Below are 23,507 nucleotides of genomic sequence, written 5' to 3'. Positions count from 1 at the left end.
AGTCTGCAGCCCACTGCTCTCTGCTAATCCTTCTTGTTCCTTGAAGAAGGATTTACTTTTGCTGCCAGCTTGTGAAAGACTTTCCTCCTCCCGAAGAGATTGTTGTGGCTTTCCTGGGGAGGTGTGGTTGCTATAGCAGGGAGTCACGCCTGGGTATTCTCTCAAACCCTACTGAGAATGGGCCAAAAAAGAGCCGAAGAAGAGTAAAACTGGGGATTAAAAAATGGAACAATGGGAGACAGGAAGATAGGAGTGGGAACAAATGGGAATTACAGCACCAAAAATAATGCAAAGTGACAAAAAGAGGAAATAGAAAAATAATAGCTGACAGTTGGACTGAAAAGAGAAACACTACAAAAGAACAATTTATTTTCAACAGGCAAAGAAAATAAAAGGGCATCTGGGAAATAAGACACAGGCCTGTGTTGAGGACTTTTTGGTTCTTACTGTATTGCAAACATATATGCACCAAATACACAAAACTTTCTCCATACCCCATTCTCAGTTCCACCTTTGCCAGAATCTGTTTATTCAAAACAAAATCTTGGGTTTTAAACTGTGTGTTGACTTATTTGCCGTTAAATGGTATTTCCAATTGTGTCTTTCTAGGGACTAAGTGTAGGGTAAATCTGGGCTTTTCATATAAAATATTGACATGTAGATCAATAACAAAAGAAAAGATCCAACTCTGCCGAAATTCTGTTCCTGAATGCTTTCCAAAGAAATAACTGCCTCCAGGAAAATGCCAGTGGGCACTTGGTTTCGCCGCTGCTTACTGGAGACAAATTCTTCAGCTCTTACCATGGCAATGCCCCTGACATAAGTACCTGGTCCTGCCTCTGCCTGGGCGCCGCGCTCGGCCTCTGCGGGAGCAGAGACTGTGCCTCCCTCCTCACCCCACTGCCGTTGCGTCCTTACGTTGTGTTGACCAGCTCATTGCTCTGTTGTAAAGAGCTTACCTTGAGGATTTTTAGATGCTGTATTTTGCTCCTAAAACCCTTTGCTCTACAAATCAAATGCAGCCTAATTTTGCAAAGGTCTGAACGTTTTCATCTTGGTGAAAGAAGCAGAAATTTTCATTCAGTTTAAAGTTTGTCACATTACAAATAAAATTTAAAAAGAAGCCAGTTCCACATCTAACAGCAAATCTCTCTGAATGCCTTTCCTGCACCCTACTGCTTTATATATAGGAGAGGCAGAGGGATGTAACAGATGAAACATTTTGTTTATGAAGTGTCTATGTTTTGTTTTATTTCACATGTTTTTGCAATATAGATAACAGATTACACCACAGAGCTTTCATTGCCTTGTGCTATAAAGATACTATAAAGCCTTTCTGGGTATTAATAATAGATTGTGTTGATGAGTTTGGAGAAGCTGGCAATAGACCCCCTACTGTAAAGACATTAACACCACAGGACTAAGGTATCTTTCCCTTGCAAATCAGTTGCTAAATTGGCTGTGCTGATGGGTTTGGGCACAAGCTCTTGTACAGCATCAGTGCAGCAGGCACAGGAAGTTATTTTGTTTTATATTGGCAAATAACGTTTCTTCCTCTTAATGTTCTTAGTTGAGAGGAAAGGCCCCGTGTAAATTCTTTCCCTAAGTCATTCTTGCCAGCCAAGAAATAACTTAGAAATTACATTTGAATTGCTTTGACACATGATTATTTTTTTCTGTAAAAGTGAAGGCCGGGGCAGTGAATCACCAACAGTACAATTTCCCTGCTTATAGGGCCTTTAGGGTGAATTTTCAAATAAAAATTATATTAGAAGAATTTCCTTGTGTTGTTGGCGATGTAAATTCAAAGGCAACTGTAAATTCAGTATGCCACTTACTGAACAAGAAGGATAAGACGTCTCATCAGACTAGTGAATATTCAGCACACTGGAGACAGGCAGTCCTCACACGGAGCTGGGTTATGAAATAAGACCCCCTCTCCACGCAGAGTGCGAGCCGTTTTGCCCACTGGAAATCAGTGAGGTTGTACAGGTAGGAAATAAAGATGGATTTAGTTTAATATGTGTAAATAACTGAATAAAAATCCAAAGGAAGAAAAATGAAAAAAACATTGGTTTTTGGTAATGACCTAGCTCAGCAGAGTTGCAGCAGAACTACAAACTCCCCAACACGTACTATGCTTTCATAGCACTTCAGTATAATTTGAAGCAATACAGAAAGCACAACAGCAGAAGCCTGTTTAGCCTTTTTTAAACTCATAGACAAAAATTACATTATTTCCCAAATGTTTACACTGCTTAAAAATATAATGCTAACAAAATCATCATATTTTGTTAATCCATTAGGCTTCTTAATTGCAGCCCTGGCTTTATCAATTCAATTGGCGCCCTTAACTTTTATAACAGTTTCTATTCTACAGAACAGATTAGGAGAAAATTGCAGCCATAATCTGTACAGTGCAATTGCCGTGCTATAAAGAGGAATGGGAGTAGCTGAGAAGAGCAATTGGATTCCCAAAGGTGGAGCACAGTAGAGCAATATCAGTGACTTTGTAAATGAAAAATTGTTTTAATTCCCTTCTAACAGCAATAATTCGATTCTTCATAAATTTTTCCATCAAAGTGTTGTAAGGAAAAATGCTATAAAATAGAACTGCGTGGCAGTGATGGAAGACAGTTGAACAAAGTGGTCAATTACAGGATGAAAATTAAGCAAAGAGAAGAATCCATTCTGTCACATTCTGCTTGAAGTGAGAAACTCCTCTGCACTTTGCATTTTGTGTTTTACTTCATAGTTAAGGAAGATGTAACTTTTTAGGTCATTTGGGCCCCACTTGAGCAAGTTACATTAGGATGGCAGCTTTGAATTCTCTGTGTCTTTTTGCATTTTAGTGAATCCATTCGTTGGGTCTTTTCCATTTGTCTCAGCATCATGGTCCCGACCCTAGAACCAGCAGTGCACAGAGCTTTGGCATCGTCAGCGAATGCTGGGCTGACCCACGGAAGGGATTTTGAGATGCCTCAGCTGCAGGACCTGGGGTTGGGTACCGGGTGGCTGAGGAGTCCTGTGCCCGGTGGCCTGAGGGCCTCCAGAAGGTGATGAGCAGTCACCTGTCACCATGTGAGGGGGTGGCTGTCCCAGTCCATTCCCCTGCCAAACACCCGCGCCACCAGAGCAGGCGGCAGCCGAGACCTGTCTTGGTGTGTTGGGAGGGAGTTGGGAACGTCTGGTCTGCACTAAGGTCCCGATGGACCGGCCCTTGCAGGTGGAGTGGCTGCGGGGATCCTGCAGTGTCCTGAGCTCTGCTCAAGAGGGGACGTCAGCTTGCTGGCCACAGATGACTTTTTTCCTTTGTTGAAGCTACGCGAAGAGAGAAAATTAACACAGGGCAGAAGACCTTTTGGCAGTTGTCATGCTGTTGCGGTAGAGGCCAATGATGGTGGTCTGTTTGGGACTGCTATGTGGCACAGAGGTACGCGCAGAGCCGCCATCCCTGCCGCTAATCGGAAGCAGAGTCTAAAAATGAACCAAATCCTGCTCCTATTGAGGCAAATGGAAAGGAAGGAAATCAAAGGAGGGGTAGTATTTTTGTGGATATGGTTGTGACACAAGCTATCGTCTGGATATGGCTATCCTGTGATGCTGCCTGGGGCCCACGTTTGGTGGACAGAGCAGTTATGTGAGCTTGTTTGGTGGGTCGGTCTTTGGTGGACAGAGCGGTTACATCAGCTTGTGGCATCTGACAATGTCCATGGTCCAACTCCCACGAGCTTTAGAGCAAGATTTCACTTAGCATGGGATAACATGTGGTCTCTATCGTTATTTTATCCATTAGGTTGCCTTTGCATGGCAGTACAGCACTTCTCATGAAAATGCAGGTAAAATGTTCACGGGAAGAAAAAGTAACTCAGTAGTAAGGTATGCTACATTTTAATCTGTGAATCCGAATCCGTGTTGTGAAATGCAGTTTTAAACTTAAGCTTTCACCAGTAGTTGGTGTTCTTACTATAGTACCTGTGGCTAGAGGGTTAATAAATATTTTCTTCGGTTCTCCCTGAAGAAGAAAAAGGTTTCTTTGTTTTAGTTTCTCTCTAAATACTACTTTTTATTTTCTAGAAACTTTTAATTTTTGCGCATGTTTTATTACTACTTGGTAAAAGGGAATTAGCTTTCTTTTACTGAAGTTTCAGCTATGAAATTGGCTTTAATAAACTATGTAATTATTTTTTCTGCAGGGAAAATATTTTAAATGGATTGTTTCTTTTTTTAGGGTTTCTTTTTTTTCAAATCATAAAATTATAATATTTCTGTTTTGCTTTAGTGCATTTGAGATGTTTTGAATGTTCAGAATTCAGTGTAACCAAGCAACAGTTTTTCTTTTTTATAAGCACCCATGAGCTGTAAGACGCTACAAAAAATGTTCAAGTCCTATGCTGGAAAAAAAACCCCCATGTATAGTGTTTTCCCTATTCTATGTCATCTAAAAAGATGGAAGTATCAAAATTTCTCCCGAAGAACAAGTAACAGATGTCATTCATTAGTAATTTAATTTCTTCTCTTAATAAAACTCAGTTGTGTGAAAAGCGTAATATATTTTACTTCAGCGGTAACATATTTCGTACTATACGAGTGCCAAGTGAACTCCCAGCTGGCTATATAGGCACGATAGGGTTGTCATATACAGGCTATTATCAGAAAGAAAAGTGTCAGAGCTAGACTATACCTACAATATTTACAAAAGCTTGTGACCACCATCTCTGCATATTTATTAAATAAAGAAAAGCCAGGTATCTGCTGTGGCTTCTTGCAACACATAATGTCAGAATAACACAGAAAGGAAAATGATTTAATGTCTCTGATAGGTAGACAGCAGCATCTGTCCTCTTGCATATATCAAATATGGCTTAATAACTTCCTATTTACTGCTTCATGGTAGAGGTCCAGTAAATAAACAACCTGACTGAATTAGTCTATTTTTATACCTCTGTCCTGTATAACAAACCTCTTGAACCACACTTAATATGAACAGCAAATTTTGCACTGCACATGGAGATCTCTCAGCACAGATTAAATTAGTTATAATAAAACAATTAAAATCTACTTGCCCACAGACAGGAGGAAATGAAGGACCTGGGTGAGCAATAGAAAGGTAAAGGGTGGGTTGTCAGAACATCAGAAGAGTAAACAGCAGAACCGTGATTCTCAGGAGCATAGCAGGGTCAAACTTACTGCAAGATAACTACGCGAGAGATAATAAATCAGTAGTACGTATTAAACACCAGATGGTTGTGCCCATGCAGGAAGGCACAATGGATCATGTAACTGTGGTTGTTTCTAAGGATTACTGATTCAGCCTGACTTCACAGGGATATCCTAACAAATAAAATCTTTATGGCCTCTTCCGCTGGTGAACATTTTCATCTACTGTTTAAAGACAGGACCACATGTCTTAGTGTTTTCATTGCCCCTAATATATATGCAAAATTAATTCGTTAGGTTCACCCAGTTTTGGCTGGTGAAGATTTTTTGACTATCTAGTACTGTAAAGTTGCTTCGCAGCGATTATTACAGATACTCAGATGGACAGACAGGCCATTGTTCCAAGCTTTAGCTCAGCTGAATCCCCCAAGTGTTTCAGGCGTAGAGGCAAACACACTTAAAAACTCCTAAACCTATTGAGTTGTCTTTCAAAATTGTCCAGGCAACAGAATTTATTTATAAAACTCTTGCAATCGTTGATTCAAAACAAGGTTTTCTTGTTCTGCTGTTCTCCTTTGTCCTCTTTGAACAATTTTCTTTGGAATGTTTTCGTTGTGCTTAGGAGTCGGAGATTTCCTGGGGCTTCTAATAAAGGCATTTGATTTCCACTCTCCACATACTTTAACAAGTCCAAGGATTTTGAGGTTTGACATTAACTTAAGAGAGCTGGAGATAATCAGCCATGGGGGTAAAAAGTCAGAGTTATGCAAATTATTTGTAAAATGTACAGAAAGCAAAAGAAATATTTCTTTAAATGTGGTTGGTGTGGGACAGAGTCTTTGTCTCAGCACAGAATATCTGCATGCTCCCCTTCAAATTTATGGCTCTGATTGAAACCTGTAAAGGGGTGATCTGTAAAGTATTCCTGCTATCCTACACTTCTCAACAGGTTTATTACCATTCGTTTATAAAATGAACAGTCTAATGAGCAGTGTTTTAGATCACAGATATCAAAGTCTGGTCATTTGTCAAGATTAGTTTCCTGTTGTGAGATTGCCTTGTGCAAAAAAAGTGCATAACCTTGGGTTACTCTCTGGAAGCTGAAAAAATACCTATAAACACTTTATAAGATAGATTTAACAAGATTTTATAATCTCAGAATTAAATCCAACACGGTGCAGTATGCGTGTGTGTATTTGTGTGAGTGCATGTTATAATGCAGAGAGTACCCGAGTGCAGAGTATGGAATTTTCTTGCGTTGACAACAGACCAATGAAAGGTATGGAGTCCATGCAGTATTGTCAGGCCAATTTAATGTTAATTTGAATGAGTTAACACTACGTCGATGACAACGTAAGCCCTTACAACTAAAAGGCTGCCTTTGGAACCATTGCTGTGAAAGCACCACCTTTCTGGCAATAGTCAACTGCCAATAAGTAACACAAAATATTTTCTATTTATGTGTTAGACATCTTTTATTTTGAAGAAAAAGAAAAAAAAAACCAAAACCAACAAACAGTAAAGCAGTATGACAGTGAAGGTGCTACTCAGGTCACCATCATACTCCATAGCACAAGGCTAAGAGGAAAGGAGATTATTTTTATGTCCCAGTTAGCAGGAATGGGGGGGCGGGTGGTGTGCGTGTGTGTATGCTTTCCTACTTAAAATTACCTGTAAACCGTGTCCCACCTGTGTGTCCGCCTTCCCTGGACGGTGGCATATTTCGTGGTATGCCTGGAAGGATGCGGGAGGCGGGCGCAGCCTCGCCCCGGGCGCTGCGCCCCTCACCGCAGCGCCAGGCCCGCCGCCTTCGGGCCCCGCACCGGCTCCCCGCGGCAGCTGCCCCCCCGCCACCTCCGCCTCCCCGGGAAGGTTCCCCCCACCCCGTTCTCTGCCCGCTGGGGAGGGGAGGTGGGAACCCGCTGCCTGCCCGCCCGTTCCCTTCTGCCCCCGCCGGCCGCGTTGAGCGGGACCCGCTGCGCGGGCCGCGGCCGCCGGCTCCCGCCCCGGCGGGGAAGGAGCGGGGCCCTCCCGCCCTCGGCGGCTGCGGGAGCCCGGCGGCCGAGGGCTGCTGCCGGGGGCCGTCTGGCAGGAGAGCCGGCGGCGCGGCGGTCCCGTTGGGAGAGCGCGGCCGCGGAGCGGAGCTTTTACCGTCCCCGCGGCCTGGCGCAGGCGGTCGGAGAGACCGCCCTGCCCGCGGCGGCAGGGCCGCCGTCGCTTCCTGAAGGCTCTTCTTGGGGGTTTCTCGGAGCAGCAGCCCCGGTTTGAAAGGCGGACGAAGCCAGGCAGCCGGAGGCTGCGGGATCGGCAGCCGCAGCGGCCGCTTCTCCCGGCCGGGCCGTTGCCCCCGCAGCCCCCGGAGCGGGTACCGCACGTCGGGGCCGTCCCGTCCCGTCCCGTCCCTCCCCACAGCCTCGGCCCGAGGTTTGCTGAAGCGTGCGCAGGTTACCTGTCGCGGTGGCACGAGTGGGCCGATGCCGGTCAGGGGAGCCGGATGCCTTCACACCAGACCTGCTCATCTTCGGAGTCTTTAAGTGCACTCCATCGTAGCAACAGTCTTCAGGCAAAAGAGACAAGCCTAATTAAACTGAGTAAAATACGTTTAAGCAGTTAAAGAACTTTTTTAAGTGCGTGAAAACTGTTTGCTCTTTTTTTCCCTTTGTGTTTTAATCCTTTCAGATACATTATTGCGTATAGATAAAAATATTTCCTGCTTAGGAATTTGCTAGCTAAAGCATTGTAAGAAAAACCTTGCAAACAAACCTGATAGGCTGTATGAAATAAGATGGCCTGTTTACTAGTATTGCCTGTGGGTCCTGCGTGGCATCAGTTTCCCCTTAATAGATTTAATTCATTACGTACCCAAAAGAGAGCCATTCGGCCCACCTTGCGTGGCTTGTACGATGCACAGCTGTTACCTTGTGGCTGTGGTCATGCAAAGGTACACACCGAGCCAGCAAGTTTAATAATGTAGATCTCTTCTATTAGATCGAAAGATACAGATGGGGAAAACCCACAAGTTCCTGGGCACTCAGCCTTTCTTTGGATGCCGTGTGCAAATGCATTTACATGTTCTTTTCCCTCCTGCCCATTCTGAGACTCCATCAGTTTGCTGAGGAGCTAGTGACTGCCATTTTGCTGTACTTCTCAGCTCAGACAAAATGGATGCTTTGGAGGAATCAGTAACTACCACAGCCTGTGCCTCTAAAATTGAAGTTAATCACCTTTTTTTATAAAAGATGGTAATTTGGGGGGTGAAAAAAAAAAAAATCAGCGTACCTCATCCTAAAAGGCAGAATCTCCTTTTTTTCCCTGTGAACACATGGGTGCAGTTGTGTTAATTTCATTGCGGAAATGTAAATGTTAATGCACCTTGCACTTTGATGTATTGTCATAAGAGACACTGAATTTCAAATCACCAAGCCCACTGTGTGACACAGGGATGTAACTTAGCTATTCATCTTTATTTGAAGCAGCCCCCTTCCTAAAAGCTCACTTAGGGAGATTCCCAGTTGCCATTAGAAAAGCAAAATAAAATTAATCTAAATCGTTCTAACTTTATCTTAGAAAATTAATGATGGATGAAAGAGGGGGTTTATAAAGGTTTAATAAGAACTAGTCTGGAATACAGTGTATATTCTAGAGCCTGTGATTATAGTGGTAATTTAGCAGATTGTATCACTGCCTATCTCTGCCTATCTCTGCCAAAGGATGTTTCACACCATTTAAAATGCACAGTACTCCCTTCAGAGACAGGTTGTTCTGGAATAACTCAACATCCAAAGAAAAGCCATGTTATTTCACTCCTCTCTCTGTCAATTGCATGTGTGCGATTGCATGTGTGTGTGCGTTGTCTTCTCCCCAGCAATAGCTCTAAGTTTTCATGCTTGTTTCTGTGTTCATTTATCAGCCTCCTCAGAGACAGACAGTACAAAAAATGGAAATTAATGAAATCTATTCAGAATAGGGTTTAAGTGCTGAAACCAGAGTGCCTGTATAAAACAAAGCGTGAATTGGCCCTTCCTCTAAATGGTGAATTAAAATAAATTTGGGTTTGAACAAGTTATGCAAACTCTGAGAGCTCCTTTTTGTTTCTCATTTTGAAGAGGAACAAAACAGTGAGATAAGGACAAATCTTAGTATTTTTTATCCAGGAAAGGTGATTTGGGAATCTCTAGACCAAAGGGATTGAGATTTGAATAAATTGCGTGCCTGTGATGTTTCCAAGACTAAGGATGCAAGTCTCGCAGTGTGCAAAAGCGTGAGCCAAGCTGATCTGTAGTTAAATTAAAGAATTTGCTGTATTTAAATTCACACAGTGTATGATCTGACATTCCCTTTGGCTTTACTGCCTCTCTTTCTTACAGGCTGTTTGCTGCTAAGTGCAGTGGCTGCATGGAAAAGATCGCCCCAACAGAATTCGTGATGAGAGCCCTGGAGTGTGTTTACCACTTAAGCTGCTTCTGCTGCTGCGTTTGTGAACGACAGCTGAGGAAAGGGGACGAATTTGTTCTTAAGGAAGGGCAGTTGCTCTGCAAAAGTGACTATGAAAAAGAGAAAGACTTGTTGAGCTCGGTCAGCCCAGACGACTCAGACTCAGGTGAGCTTTTCCCACACCTGCTCCGACTGGAAAAGCCGCAAGGGTTTGTAGAGCTTTCTTGTGAAAATGGATATACTTTTCTATATCTACTTTATCTATATGCACATGCCACCCATGTAAATTAGCAGGCACAGCTAAAAAAAATCCCTACTTGCAGTCTGTGCTCCCTAACTTGACTCCCTTCCTTAACTTGCTACTTAGTAAAGGACAAAAACTTTTTGTTTTTGTCAAAGTATTTTTCTGTAAGATCAGAAAATGGGAATCAGACTGACTTCAGTTACCTGAGGCCTCATTCAAAGTGTGCTGTTTTCCACAGGCATTCTTCCATCCACTTAACATATTTTTCAGGGCATCTTCTGTGCATACACTTTCAGTACTGATCTAGGAAAATGGGCAAAGTAGTAATATGATTTTCGAGAGTATTCTCTCTGCCAATCACAAATGGTAACTTTAAGAAAAACTACACGTACAACACAGAAGTACTGAGGAGAATCTGGACGAAGAAGCGGGTTTGTGCTGCAGCAATAGCATGTACAGTGCAGGAAGCCAGGGCAGCTGCCCGCTTGGCGAGGCTGCCTGCGTATCCACTCCTGTCAAGGCAGGCAAGGGGGCTCACACAAAAAGGAAATAAAAAAGCAATAACTTGAAAGAGGAGTTTAGGGGAGTCTGTCTCTGGGTGCTTTCAAGCCAGATACAATGCTTGGCTCTCCTGACTTCCATCCCGACTTCTCCCTGGCAGTATGTCTCTTCTGTGCTACTAAGGCTCTAGTTTCTGATCATCTCTGTTGTCTACCTGCTGGTTTTGTGTCTGAGCCCCATCCCCGTGTCAGCCTAGGAGATCATCTACGTATTGACCTAAGGATAGCTGCACTATGGTTTGTATACTACATATAGAACAAAAGCGAGGCATGCAAAGTGAGGCTGTCTGTCCAGGGCTGGGAACACAGTACTGAACAGGACAAATAGTTCACACACTAGATTTGGGTTCTCCAGTCCAAAACCCAGGGGATCTAGTGGTGGTTACAGCGAGGACTGGCTTTCAGGCTCACAGGCAGTTCCAGGAGAGACGGGATGCCTCCTTCCTGTGCTGTATACACAAGGACACTGGAAACCTCCTGCTGCTGGTGTGCCCTGGCTGATCCCAAGACTAGAGACAGCGTGTACACGAATTGCTGCCAGCCATCATAATTGCGCACTCGTTTCCCAGGAAAAAGTCTAAGAAAATCAACAATTACCGTTCCATTAAGCGTACAAATGACATGAATGTTTGCTTCTGGTTTATGGGAAAATGCATTATTCCAATTTAGCTAGGAGCAGTAATTATCCTTAATCTCTAATCTGGGAGCCATATTCTCCACATTGCTGAAATTTATATTTTCATGTCAGGAATGCTGCAAGACAAAGGTCACTGCTGACTCAGCAGGACGTGCGGGACCAGGGCCTTTCTTGGAGCAGCATGTTATTTACTGCCATACTGTATTTGCAGGACCTTGAGTGCTCTGCTCTGTAAATCTCATGTCACAGGGTTTGGGCTCTTTGTGAATTTGCCTAAGGCATGTGAGTTTCCTACTTGCCCTTCAGCATGTCATTCTCATTGCCAACTTCAGCATCCTGCTGTCCGCCTGTCTGTGCCCAGACAAACCCCCTTTGAAAAGCTGCGTGTGCGGGGCTGTCCCCATGCTGCAGCGATGGGCATGGGGATTCTCCTCCCCTGCCTTCCTTACTCACTGCGCTGGCACTGGTGGCTGCTGTTTGCCAGCCGGCTGCGTTTGAGATCTGCTTTGGGCACGGGTGGGCTCTCCTTCAGGACCAGATTTTCTATTTTGTGATCAGCAGTAAGCTACCACAGTGGCACAAAACAACCTTGGTTTCAATTTTATTTCCCCTTGGCACAAGGCGTAGTTTCTTACTCCTGGAGATGCTTTTTTTTCCTCATTATTCTCTGTTAGCCAAACCCAAACCTGAAAAACAAGTTGACAAATTAAATGGGATGTTTTGTCTCCCATTGTCTAATACACTGAAAACACAGCTCTCCCAGATGCCTGTGTGAGAGCAAGTGATTTCACATAGCCCTGGCTGAGAATGTGTCCTTCTCCAATCAAATATTTATCCACTGGACACGAAAGTAACTCTCCAGTGAGCAATATTAATCCTCACAAACCTTTCCTTAGAAAAGGCATGCTGGAAAGTTAATAATGTCATGGTTATTAAAATGACTGAACTTCTCTTTAATCATTAGGCAAAAGATGCTTATTAAAGTAAAAGGTGATTAGATTGCTAGGTGTATAATAATCAGACCCTAAAACGAATTAAAGTCTAACTTGTTAATTCCCCAAATGTAATCTTTGAATATATAAAAATTGCAGTGTGTTTCTTCATGTTGAAGTCCCTGTAATAGTACATTAAAGTTTTCTGGAAGAATAATCAGTAGTCTGGTGAAATAAAATATGCTGAGTTGAAAAGTTGTTTTTCACAACAAAATTTGTACTTCAACCTTTGCCACTGCGATTGAGATTTCCCAGTACAATATAGTAACACACGTAATAGGTTGTACGACTATTCAGAATTTAACTATAGAAAATACAAATAATCTGTTTGGTCTACACGAGCACGTACATATTGTATGTATTTACCAAGAAAGAAAAATTTGTGCATGCACATATAGACACATTGTAATACACAGGGAAAGAATGCTGCTGTTTTCTGTGGGATACAGAAATGAGATGGCAAAGTTTATATTATCTCTAGAGCTTCAAAATATTCAGAACAATAACTGGAATCTACACTATATTTAGCTAAACAGACTTTGAGGTATTTTTGTGATATTTGCGTTTACACTGTTTTGCTGCCATAGTGGTGCGGGCAGTAGTACCTCTCTGCAACTAATGCTTCGGGAGAAGAAGCGGCTCTGCTGTGAAGGGAAAGCTGTGTGTCAGTTGGTGTGGTTGCAGCAGGTGAGCACACAGGGGACCAAGCGATGCCAGAAGGGCACAAAGTCTCTTTGTGCCTGATTCCTGGAAGTATTGAAGCATATTCGGAATTTCCATCCCTTGATCAGTCTCATGCCCTCAATTAAAAATTAAACACACTTTTATGCTTTTGTGGCATTTGATTTAGGCAGTTCATGCAAATCTAAGATAGTCTCTTCCTGCCCGCAGTTGCTTTAGGCATTCAGATAAACATGGGGTAATAGTTGAACCTGTTGACCAGTTTGGCAGCTGAAGAGCAGTTCTCAAACACCCTGTTATCTTGGTGGAACAAGTACAATTTTATATCCTGTTTATTTTTCACCAGTTAAAAGCGATGATGAAGATGGAGACGTTAAGCCCACCAAAGGACAAGTAACCCAAGGAAAAGGAAGTGATGACGGGAAGGACCCAAGAAGACCTAAACGACCAAGGACAATACTTACTACGCAGCAGAGACGAGCATTCAAAGCATCCTTTGAAGTGTCTTCCAAGCCCTGTAGGAAGGTAGGTGCTTCATCAGGGACCTGAAGTCAGCTCTGACTGCAGGCCATGGGGGGTGACAGGGTCAGATAGCCCCCTGCCCCTTCCCAGTACAGCAGCAGGTGCCTTGGGGTGAACACAGAGACCAGGCCAGCGTATGGCAATGCTCACCCAGATACCATCTCAGCCTGGAGCCATCAGCAGCTTAGGACCAACCAGCTCATCGTTCTTTCTGGATATTCACCCACGGTATGCAGAGCAGCTCCGTGCCTGATTCCTGCTGAACAACAATATTTGGTTCTTACAAACATGAAGTAGGCCTTGACTATCAGAGCCCAGGTAAACAAGTGGCTTTTGCCCTTCTCCTTCCTACCGCAGAGGGAGTCACTGTCCAGCGAGATGGGTGCTCAGCGTTGGTCACACTACTTGTCCTTCCAGTCTTGCTTTTTTATGAAACTTAACCTTGCTGTTGATCTTGTTTAAAGCCGCTAGGGAAAGGTATAACGTATTGCTTCACTGGTGAAGCTGGTGAAAATCAAATCTTTGTGAAAAGCAACCCAGGTAACTGTTTCCTTCTAAGTTTGACTGGAAAAAAATGGAGTTGTATTCTGAAAGCTCTCATTTTTGCAAAAAGTTACATTCTTCTGCTGACGCACAAAGTATGCCTTTTGGGAAAGTGCAATGTGCCTTTTTGCCATTTTAAAGTATGAAATTGTACCTCAAGAATATGAAAATTGTTCACAGCCAAATTTATATCTTTTTGCACAGAACTGTTTTATGGGTAAAATAAAAATCATGAAATGACTTAGTGTTATTTTACATAGCTCAGACTATTTGTTCAGTACTTATGAAACTGGTAGCGACATGAAGGGCAGAACTTGAACAAACTATGCAAAAATACGAGGAATTTTAAAAAGTAATTCTGTACATGCAGTTTTTATTGTAAGTACAGGCATATTCCTCCTAACATAACTGATTAGTTTTTTTAAAAAATATAAAAAATTACATCATTAAACATTCCCTCCTGTAGGTCAGAGAAACACTAGCAGCTGAAACAGGACTCAGTGTGCGAGTTGTCCAGGTCTGGTTTCAAAACCAAAGAGCAAAGGTAGGTTGTTTGTCAAGTTCTCAAAAGTAAAACACAAATTGTCCTCCAACACAGATTTCCCCCTCCCCCTAGATGTAGTACATACCAGAGGTCCCAGGGACTGAACTGTACGTATTTTGCATGCACTGCTGTCTACATCCATACAAGAAAGGCAACGTTCAAACGCAGACATTTAAGTTTGTGTGCTCAAAGCAACATGAGGTTGGGAGTAAATTTTGCATGCAAATATGATCTGGAAACTGAAATGTTTAAGCTTAGAAATTAAACTGAACCCACAATGGTGTGTGCGTGAATATAAATGTTCTGTATTAATTGATTCGATGTTTGCAGAGAGTTTTGTAAGGAAACAAAATTGTTGTATTCAGAGCCATGAGATTGTTCTGTTCTTCCTCTTTTATTCAGATGAAAAAACTAGCACGAAGGCATCAGCAGCAGCAGGAGCAACAAAACTCACAGCGACTAGGGCAAGGTAGGGGATTTGTGATGAAGGCAAAGCAAGGGGAAAAGAATCTGCAAGGTTTCTTGAAGTGCCATTCCCACATAATGTCTGAAGTACAGCCATACAGGGCATGCACAAGTCTGTGGATAATGTGTGCCATCATCAGTGGAAACACACAGAGGTGCTGTGTCTGAGTGCCCACCCCAGGTTACCCCAGAGCTGTCCCATGGGGCCAGACCCTGGAGGTGCTGACACAGAAGCCGTTACCGCCTTTCTAGAAGAAATGTGCAGTAGCGAGGAGCTTTCACTGGAGGAAGTCTCCAGGAGGCTTGCTCTAGGTAGATCCTCTAGTTTGTTTTCTCCTGAAGAAAGGGGGACCATGCTCAGCTGGGCATCTGCAGAGTCCTTGCAAGGGCGTCAGCGTTGCTGCCACAGCCAAGGCCCAGGGAGCCCCTCCTGTGCCCTGGCAGCTGGCTGCACCCTGGAGCAGGAGCTGCGCAGAGGCACCAGGGCTTGCCCTTCTGCTCTGTGGATGCTCTTGAGGTTCTCCAACTCCCAAGGCCTTGCAGCCTCAAATCCTCCTCTTTATGCAGAGTCAGAAAAACTGGTACCAACAGAAGTTAGAGAATAATAGGGCAACGTCACATACAGGATGGGCTTTGGGAAGATATGGTCCAGCACCCAGGAGCTCCAGAAATGATATAGTCAGAAACTACAAGTTGTTCAAGTTACTGCTCAGGGATGTACTCAGGCAAAATTTGGAAGGCTCCTCTGATTGACAGGACACACCTAGCTGCGTTCACTCTGTGCTCGGGTTCAGTATTGCCACTGATGCTACTGTCTGCTGCCTCTTTGTTCCTAAGCAGTGACCGTGCCCTCCTGTTTGCTTTGCAGAAGTAATGTCCAACCGAATGGAAGGGATGATGACATCTTACACGCCACTTGCACCACCACAGCAGCAGATTGTAGCAATGGATCAAAGCAGTTATGGCACAGACCCATTTCAGCAGGGTCTTACCCCTCCACAAATGCCAGGCGACCACATGAACCCTTATGGTAAGGCATGCATCATTCTGCCGCATCAGAAATAGCAGGGTTCCTATGCTGGTTCACACACCACAGGTTCAGTAGAGTTACTTGCTTTTATAATGTTTTTTTTTCTGGGATTTGTACCGGGGAATTTGTACTAGTCAGTTTTGTCTGTATATTTTCATGTACACATAAGGGGGTAGAAGAGAGCTCATCCCAGGCTCTGGACACTCTTCAGAAATATTTCACAGTATAATTCTGAAAAATGATAAACCAAGCAACACCACCTCTCCAGCTCCACTTTTTTAAACCACTATCCAAGACATTGAAAAATAAATAGTACCAAATTGTAGCTCCCTCACAAGTTTTTCCTTTTTCTTAGAAGCTTTGGGAAAAAAGTGCCTTCAATAAAGAGAAGTAATCTATTCATTCCAAAATGAATAACCACCCCTGTAAGATCCCTCAGATTGGATGCATGGATTTGTTAAAGAACAGTTCTTGAGCTACTGAGAGATGTGTCACCACAGGACAATTCTCCTGCGTAATTTTATTCTCTGCCCAAAATCAAGATAATGGTTTGCTTTCATGATTTCCTGACCACACACCATCAAGTGGATAGGTACACCAAACACATCACAAGCATTAAATGCCTAATAATTGATTCTGGACAATTGCAGTGTGGCATTTAAATAAAACTTAAGAGGACTTCTCAGACTGTGATTATTGGCCTTGCTGTAGCCCACAAGGGCCTGCTACGTCAGACTCGTTTCTGCTGACCAGGAGCACTTCATTGTAGAGGTCCACGTGCATATCACTTTCATGAGCACAGCATGCACAGGCCAACAAGAAATCTGCTTTGGGTCTGTGTTATTACTTTTCCCACTGAGACAAGTCCATGGTACACACCAGGCATTTTGGTAAATCCTGTAAGGAGCTGAGGACATCTGAAGTGCCAATGAGCATTAGGTGGCTTGTGATTTTGTTGCTAACAATTTGCTTGGCTTTCTAAGCAAAACTCCTTGAGAGGCAGGTTCTGTGCTCCAAAACAAGTGCAGGAGATAGCACAAAGCTGTTTCAAATGAGTGCATGAGGAAAAAGAGCCGGACTAACACTTTCTTAGTACTCACAGGACTTGAGCTAGAGCTCTTTCTGGTACCTTAGGAGTTGAAGTAAGCTGAAATCTTGGTTGCTAAGGGAAATAAAAGGTGCTGTTCTAAACCAGCCCCAAAAGAGTGGAGTTTTCTGAAGTGAAAGCATATTTACAACTTGAGGCCAGGGAAGCTGGGTCTCCTCCTGGGTCCTGTCGCATTCATAGATCTGTCTTTTACCTTGTGTGTAAAGGAAGACCATTACTGGTTATGGCTCTCAGACCACTTTTCCCTGTTGCGGGCACTCAATGTCTGGTCCCACCTTCCTCAGCGGCCCTGGTGCCCCTGCAAATGCTGGATCCCAGCTCACGGAGAGCCGGGGACCTGCTCCTCCCCGACACCATTTGCTCCTGTCGTCAGCCAAGACTCTCTTTTGTGCCGCTGACTGAAGTATAAATTAAATCCTGGCAGACTTGAGTGGCACTGCTGCCAGCTGAACTCTGTCAATTGGTTGCTAGCCTTCCTCGTTGTAGGTCAGACCCTTAGAGCGAAATTATGTTAACGTGTAAAAACAAAACCAGGAGCATTCCCTTTTGCTGCAGCGCACAACATATGAGCATCCGTGTGTACTGTGTCCTCCTCCGGCTGCACAGAATCCAGCTTAACATATACGTTTCATTTGCAGGAAACGACTCCATTTTTCATGATATCGACAGTGATACCTCTTTAACTAGCTTGAGCGACTGTTTTCTTGCCTCTTCTGAAGTTAACTCCATGCAGGCTAGAGTAGGAAACCCCATTGACAGGCTGTACTCTATGCAGAGCTCGTATTTCGCCTCATGAAAATAAAAGAAAACAAACAGCCGGCGTATATTTAGCCAGTGACTTTTTCCAGTGCAGACTCTACAGCCATATGTTGCCCAGCTCTTCCTTCACAGTGACTCCTGCTGCCTCTGGACTGCAAAGAGCATTTTTAGGAAGACTGTATCTGTGTGCATATATGTGTATGTATGTACATATATATTAATACCTACCTACATACATACATATACATATATATATAAACAAAATGCACCCACCAGTCCCATACCCTTGATTCCCAGCTTGCACCAGACCACGAGACAAGCACGGAAGGAACAGAAGACCCTGCTCGTCAGCAGCCTTTGGTTTGGTTTGGTTTGAGCTCATCGTTGTAAAGGAAATGGATTTTGTGGAAAGCTAGACCTTTTCCTCCTTTCTCTCTTCCTTTCTTTTGGATGTTTAAACTTTTTTTTTTTTAAAGCCACTGATACTGACATCAGTCGACCATATGACAAATAAAGAAACTGGAGATTCCTCCCTTTTCTTACTGCATGATTCATACTATGTTGTGGATAAATTGCCATTTGAACTGTGAGAAGTTAATGTAAATGTGACGTTCAACATTGTTTCCTTTCTACACTTTTTCTACATAACCTAGATCTGCTCATTAGTTTATAGCCCTTATGCATATGATACTGAGGAAACTGGTTAACAGTAATATTTGTGGAGAAAGCCAGTGATTTCATAATAAGAAAGGTCTATGACCCTGGAGAGGAGATGCATGTTAGGGACAGAGGCATTTAGGTTAGTATTGATCTTAAATAATTAAAACTAAAGGTGCTTACAAGACAGAGTTTTAATTTTTTTTGAAGTGTTAGAATAAAACATTTACATTTGTTTGTAAGTATTGCAGTGCCAAATTTCAAGTCTAGACCATGATTGGCAAACATGTGTTGTTCATTCTGTTCTGTTTATTTATGTTTTGCATGAGGCATAAATGTGCTGCGCTCCATTGTCCATCTGGAATAATTAAGCACTCCTTTAGTTAATTATCTCGCCTCAGCAAGAATCTATGATATACAGTTCTAGCCTGAACCATCAGAAGTCCTGAAATGTGCACCAACTGGGGAATAAAAAGAATGAGAGAGATCGCAATGGGAGGTTTAGGTATGTCGAGCTGGAGTCTAATCCAAGTCCTGCAGGTTTCACACTGACAGGACTCCTGTATTTACAATAAATACTCCAACTAACCTATTAGTGCAAATGTAAGAAGAACAAGTACAGAAATTGAAGGCAATGTCCCAGCTGAAGTCTGAATGTCTCAGATGCTGAAGTTTGAGCATATGTCATATAGGTTTTTGTAGGGCATAAAATATCATAAATAATAATAGTATAGTTATAAATATTGCCTGGTGATAATTATAATGTGGAGAGGCAGACAAGTACGGTCATGGCTCTTAGTGGAGAAAACTTCATGGGGAAAATTTGCCAGGGTAATATCAGTAATTATAGGGTGTGTTCAAAATAGAGCTCATGGGGAAAGATTGGCAGGATAGGCACTTTCTTAAATAAATACCTTTAATTTATTGACCATAATAGCCGAAAACAAGTCCAAAGCATTGGTTAATCTGACTCCTCCAGGCTGAGGACTGGTACCAGGCCAGCGCCGCAGAGTCTCCCGTGGGGCTCAGCACCTTCTGCAGGAGTGCTGGACTCTGGGACTCCCGTTGTAAGGGGGGGGCAGGCCAAAGTGGGGCCCCCGCAGCCTCAGCACCCGGGGAGAGAGCAGCCCTGCCGAATGCCGGGGGCACCATGGCCTTGGCAGAGGGGGGTCCTGCTGTGGAGCCCCGTGGACAGCTGCCTGCCCCTTCACTGATGGAGAAAGGTCTTCCTTGCATCCCAGAGGAGTGGATGGTAAGGATCAGATGATAGGTCCAAGAGAAAAAATAAGATCACATTCCCCCCCCAGCGTGGAAATGTGGACCAAGCGTGTTAGAGGTTTCTTGAGAAAGCAAAGTTTTATTTGCAAGATAAATGTGTGCATTTTCACTCTGTGGAGGTGAGGAAAGCACCAGGGGAGAAGACTATGCTTGTGCAGTGCAGGAGAGCAAAGCGCAGACCCAAGGCAAGCCCTTCCCGCCGCTGCACGGTGGCAGACCTGCCGTCTGCCACACACGTAGCCCTTCGCGAGCGAAGGGATTGATGTCTTTGCGAGGATGCCGGGGTGATGCTCCCCTCCCTGCAGGTTCCTATCTCCTCCCTCCACCATGGCAGCCTGAACTGCAGGTTGCCATGCCCAGGGAGATGGGTCCGTCCCTTTCTGACAGGGATGTGTATTTTCAGTTGAAGGTTGTGAGCCCCTGCATATGTTTTGAAATTGGAAGAATTTTCTTTTCTCACCCATTCCGTTCAGTTATTTTTCCCTTTCCTTGTGTATCAAAATAAATAACAATTTCCTTTCTCTCTGCATGATAGCAAACATCTTTAAAGAACTCAGGTGATCCTCACTGCTTGCAGGGCAGAAAGCAAGCAGATTTCATATGGCACATTAGAAACATTTGTCACCACCGATCTCAATGGATTCATCAAGTTTTCCTCCCCACCCTTCAGCTGTGCTACTTTAGAGTCATAGAAAAGCATCTTCACCATCTCAGGCATACTGGGTTTATAGACTCTACACATAGGCACAACCTTGCTTCATCCCTCATTACTGGCAGGATCAAAATGGCATTTTTAGTGTTTACAGGGACTTATATGAGAACTATAATGTGACCTACAGTTTGGAGAACTGCCTTGTCCCAACTCTACCTCTGCTGCTGGGCTGGATGTTGAAAAAACAATCCATTTCCAAGGAAAGAATCAGATATTCCGTTTATAGCTGAAGTAACCATAATCTTTTGCTGATTTTTTGGATGACTGTTTGCCACCTTTTTTTTTTTTTCCTTTTCATTGCTTGTACATACCATCTCCTCTTCCCTTGGTGTGTTGTATGATGATGCCTTAGCTGTTTGTTCCCCCATATTCTACCATCTCTGGTGCCACATGCACAACACAGTCAAGCCCTCTGGCATGCGTAACATTTCCCATGCCACTGTGGGTTGCTGCTGGTCAACGGAAGGAATGCATAGCCAATGATTTCCAGTGGACCCGTTATATCTGGCAAAGGCCAAAGTTCATTAAAGCAAAATAAATGTCACTTTTTTTTGTGGAATGAATTACCCTACTGGAGTGTGATCATTGTGGTTTTAACCTGGGACCTGCAGTAAAAGATTATATAGCAACCTCTGACCTTTTTGATTTCTGCTTTACTCTTCTATTGTCAAGGGAATGTCACCAATCAGGTGAAAGTAAAATGCTTAATGGGCCATATCACAGTAATATCTTACACCGAGTCAAATTGATAAACTCTTGCCAAAAATTCTTAGCATCTGGCACTTCCACGGAAACCACAAACAATGATTGCACATATGGGAGCTTGAAGGCTAGAGGTCATGACAGCAGTTTATTACATGCACCTTACAGTGATCATTTTCCCTAGGAAATTAACCCCTCTCTAATATAAATGCGTCAAGTGAGCTCTTCACGGTGTTTCAATCTTGTTGTTTTGGCTAAGCAAGGAATACATGTTAAGCTAAAGTGGTGACAAGATGCAATTAAGTAAAAGATGATTGATTAGGTTTCAGTGTTTGCTCAGTAATGTTTAAAAAAGATGACTCTGAGATCAGAATGAATATGCTAGGTAGTAGCTTCCTCAGAGGTCTTTATTGTGCAGTTACCAGATCTGTAATGGTGGCACATAGAGATTTCCAGCATTCAGAAATGGTTACTGAGCAGTGCGGTCCTTGATCCCGCTGCTGGGCTCTTGGCTGGGCAGCAGCACATTTCCACTGCATGGCTGACTGTCGAGGGGACGATTCCTACCGTGCATTGCTGTTCTCAGCCCCCCCATTTACCACAGCACTATGGATTAAACCCTGTATCACAAGTAGTTAGAGGCTGGTGGTAAATGTGTTTCACAGTCACAACATGGAAGACAATTACATTGATGTAAGTCAAGTATGGTGTTTGCAATCACTAAGATTGAAACACCATCCTAGGCATTTTGATCTCCTTTCCTTCTTTAAACTCTGTCATCAAAAAAATCCAGATCACTTGGCTCAGTTGCTGCTAACCGTGCCTGAGATGTGACTCATGTTAGTCTCATGATGGCTGCTGAGTGGATTTTTCAGACCCACCCCGCACAAGTCGGATGAGTATTACCAGGTCCTTTGAAGGGGTCATTGCTACTCTGTCAGCAGCAACTTGGCCACCTCGCTGCGCTGTCATTGCATGGGGAAGGTCCTTCATGCCGGCAAACCTTCCAGGGATGATGTGAACCCACTTACCTCTTCCTACTGTGCTCAGGACTCCCAGTTTCCTTAAGGATCAGAATTATATCCCAAGCCACCGCCCCAGGGAACCCGGCTCTGTGATGCTGCTAGGGATGCTGCAAGCTGGGGTTTGCGAGAGCACCTCTTTGAACCATGTCATAATAATTCTGGTTGTCCCCAAAAGTCACTAGAAATTAACAGCAGAATCCAGGAGGAAGGGAAGCGTTCTTACAAGCCTGGAGCTTGGTCACAACAGTGAAAGGACAGAGAGGCTACTGAAGCACATCAAAGCCACGGGAGCTGGAGTCACAGTACCCAAAGTCTCAAGTGTTCAGGATAATGCTTTACACAATCCCATGCCTAAACCACGTCATGCAGATGCTCCCTGTGTGTGCAGGTCCATCTCCAGCCCACCCTCCTTGCCCCAGTGGCATGGGACAGCTGGCTACTGCGCCCACAGCAGCGTGGCCAGGGCTTCAGGCATCCATTCTCTCCGGTTAGGGGGTCCTTGGGCACTTGCTTACCTCTTGGCAGGTACCTGAAGTCTTTTGGCTTTGGTGGGATTTAAGCACAGTCTTGTTCATTTGAGGCCTGTCTGAATAAACTGACAACTGTTTGCCCTTCTCAAGGATGCAGCCCAGGTCCCCTTGGTTCTGCACACCCTGTTTCTGCTCAGCAGTGACTGTGAAGGGACTGCCAGATACTTTGCATTGGGAACTCTGTTTTTAAGTGAACACCCTATTTTTTAGCTGTGTATGGCTGTATTACTTGTATATTTATATATTCTGTATTTATGTTATCGAAATGTAGTATTTTGTAGCTGTCTGTTACAATTTGTTTAACTTGTAAAAAATATGACTATGCTCTCTCATACTTAACCAGCTGCCTTTCACCATAGATTCTCTGCTCCTTTTCCTCTGTGTTGGTAACAAACCACCATAATGTATGTAGATCGGATTTTTTTTTTTTTTATTTAATTACTTGTCATTGTTAAATTATTTATTAGTGTTTTTAAATTTCATTTCACTGCATTTTTTTTTTCTGCCATCATTGCCTGGCAGCTAAGATACATGAGTTTCTCATACATTATGCTCCTTCCCATGTGCACGAGTGCGCGCGCGCACACACACACTCTAAACAAAAACAGAAAAAGAAAAAAAAGAGAGAGATTACACTTCAGTATATTTGTAAATAAAAGCAACCTGTAAACAAAGCAGGATTTTCTTTCAGCGTGCAGTTCTTTCTTTGCTTTTGCAGACTGAAAGTGTCTTCTCTGTATCCTGGGGATGGCACCACTGTTCTCTCAGGCAGCAAAACCGGGGGACTGTGACAGCTGAGCACTGCATTAATATTTTTAGTGGTGTGGAACAGTGGCCCAGGCTGCTCAGTGGGTGTCCTTCTTCTTCCAAGGGGAGACACAGCAAGGGCAATGGCAGGGTCTCCTTCCACACTGTTCTTTAGCC

At 43.6% G+C, this 23,507-nt stretch overlaps 1 protein-coding gene across 2 annotated transcripts in view; it reads left to right on the top strand.

Moving 5' to 3' along the window:
* The window catches only part of LMX1B (LIM homeobox transcription factor 1 beta), a 109,076-nt gene extending 85,836 nt beyond the window's left edge, over window positions 1–23,240 (top strand). Inside the window, exons 3-8 of one of the 2 annotated variants that reach the window (XM_052815464.1) lie at window positions 9,528–9,760; window positions 13,055–13,233; window positions 14,240–14,317; window positions 14,720–14,786; window positions 15,651–15,812; window positions 17,559–23,240. In XM_052815464.1, coding sequence (XP_052671424.1) covers window positions 9,528–9,760; window positions 13,055–13,233; window positions 14,240–14,317; window positions 14,720–14,786; window positions 15,651–15,812; window positions 17,559–17,716 — 877 coding nt within the window. In that variant the 3' untranslated portion in view covers window positions 17,717–23,240. Of the gene's footprint in view, window positions 1–9,527; window positions 9,761–13,054; window positions 13,234–14,239; window positions 14,318–14,719; window positions 14,787–15,650; window positions 15,813–16,170; window positions 17,519–17,558 lie in introns of those variants that run through there. The other variant, XM_052815465.1, reaches the window with a different exon arrangement.
* The last annotated feature ends 267 nt before the right edge of the window (window positions 23,241–23,507 follow it).

This window comes from Harpia harpyja, chromosome 19, assembly GCF_026419915.1.
Source record: "Harpia harpyja isolate bHarHar1 chromosome 19, bHarHar1 primary haplotype, whole genome shotgun sequence".
NCBI classification, from domain to species: domain Eukaryota; kingdom Metazoa; phylum Chordata; class Aves; order Accipitriformes; family Accipitridae; genus Harpia; species Harpia harpyja.
Note: the sequence above shows the minus strand (reverse complement) of the source record. Positions and strands in the feature narration are given on the sequence as shown.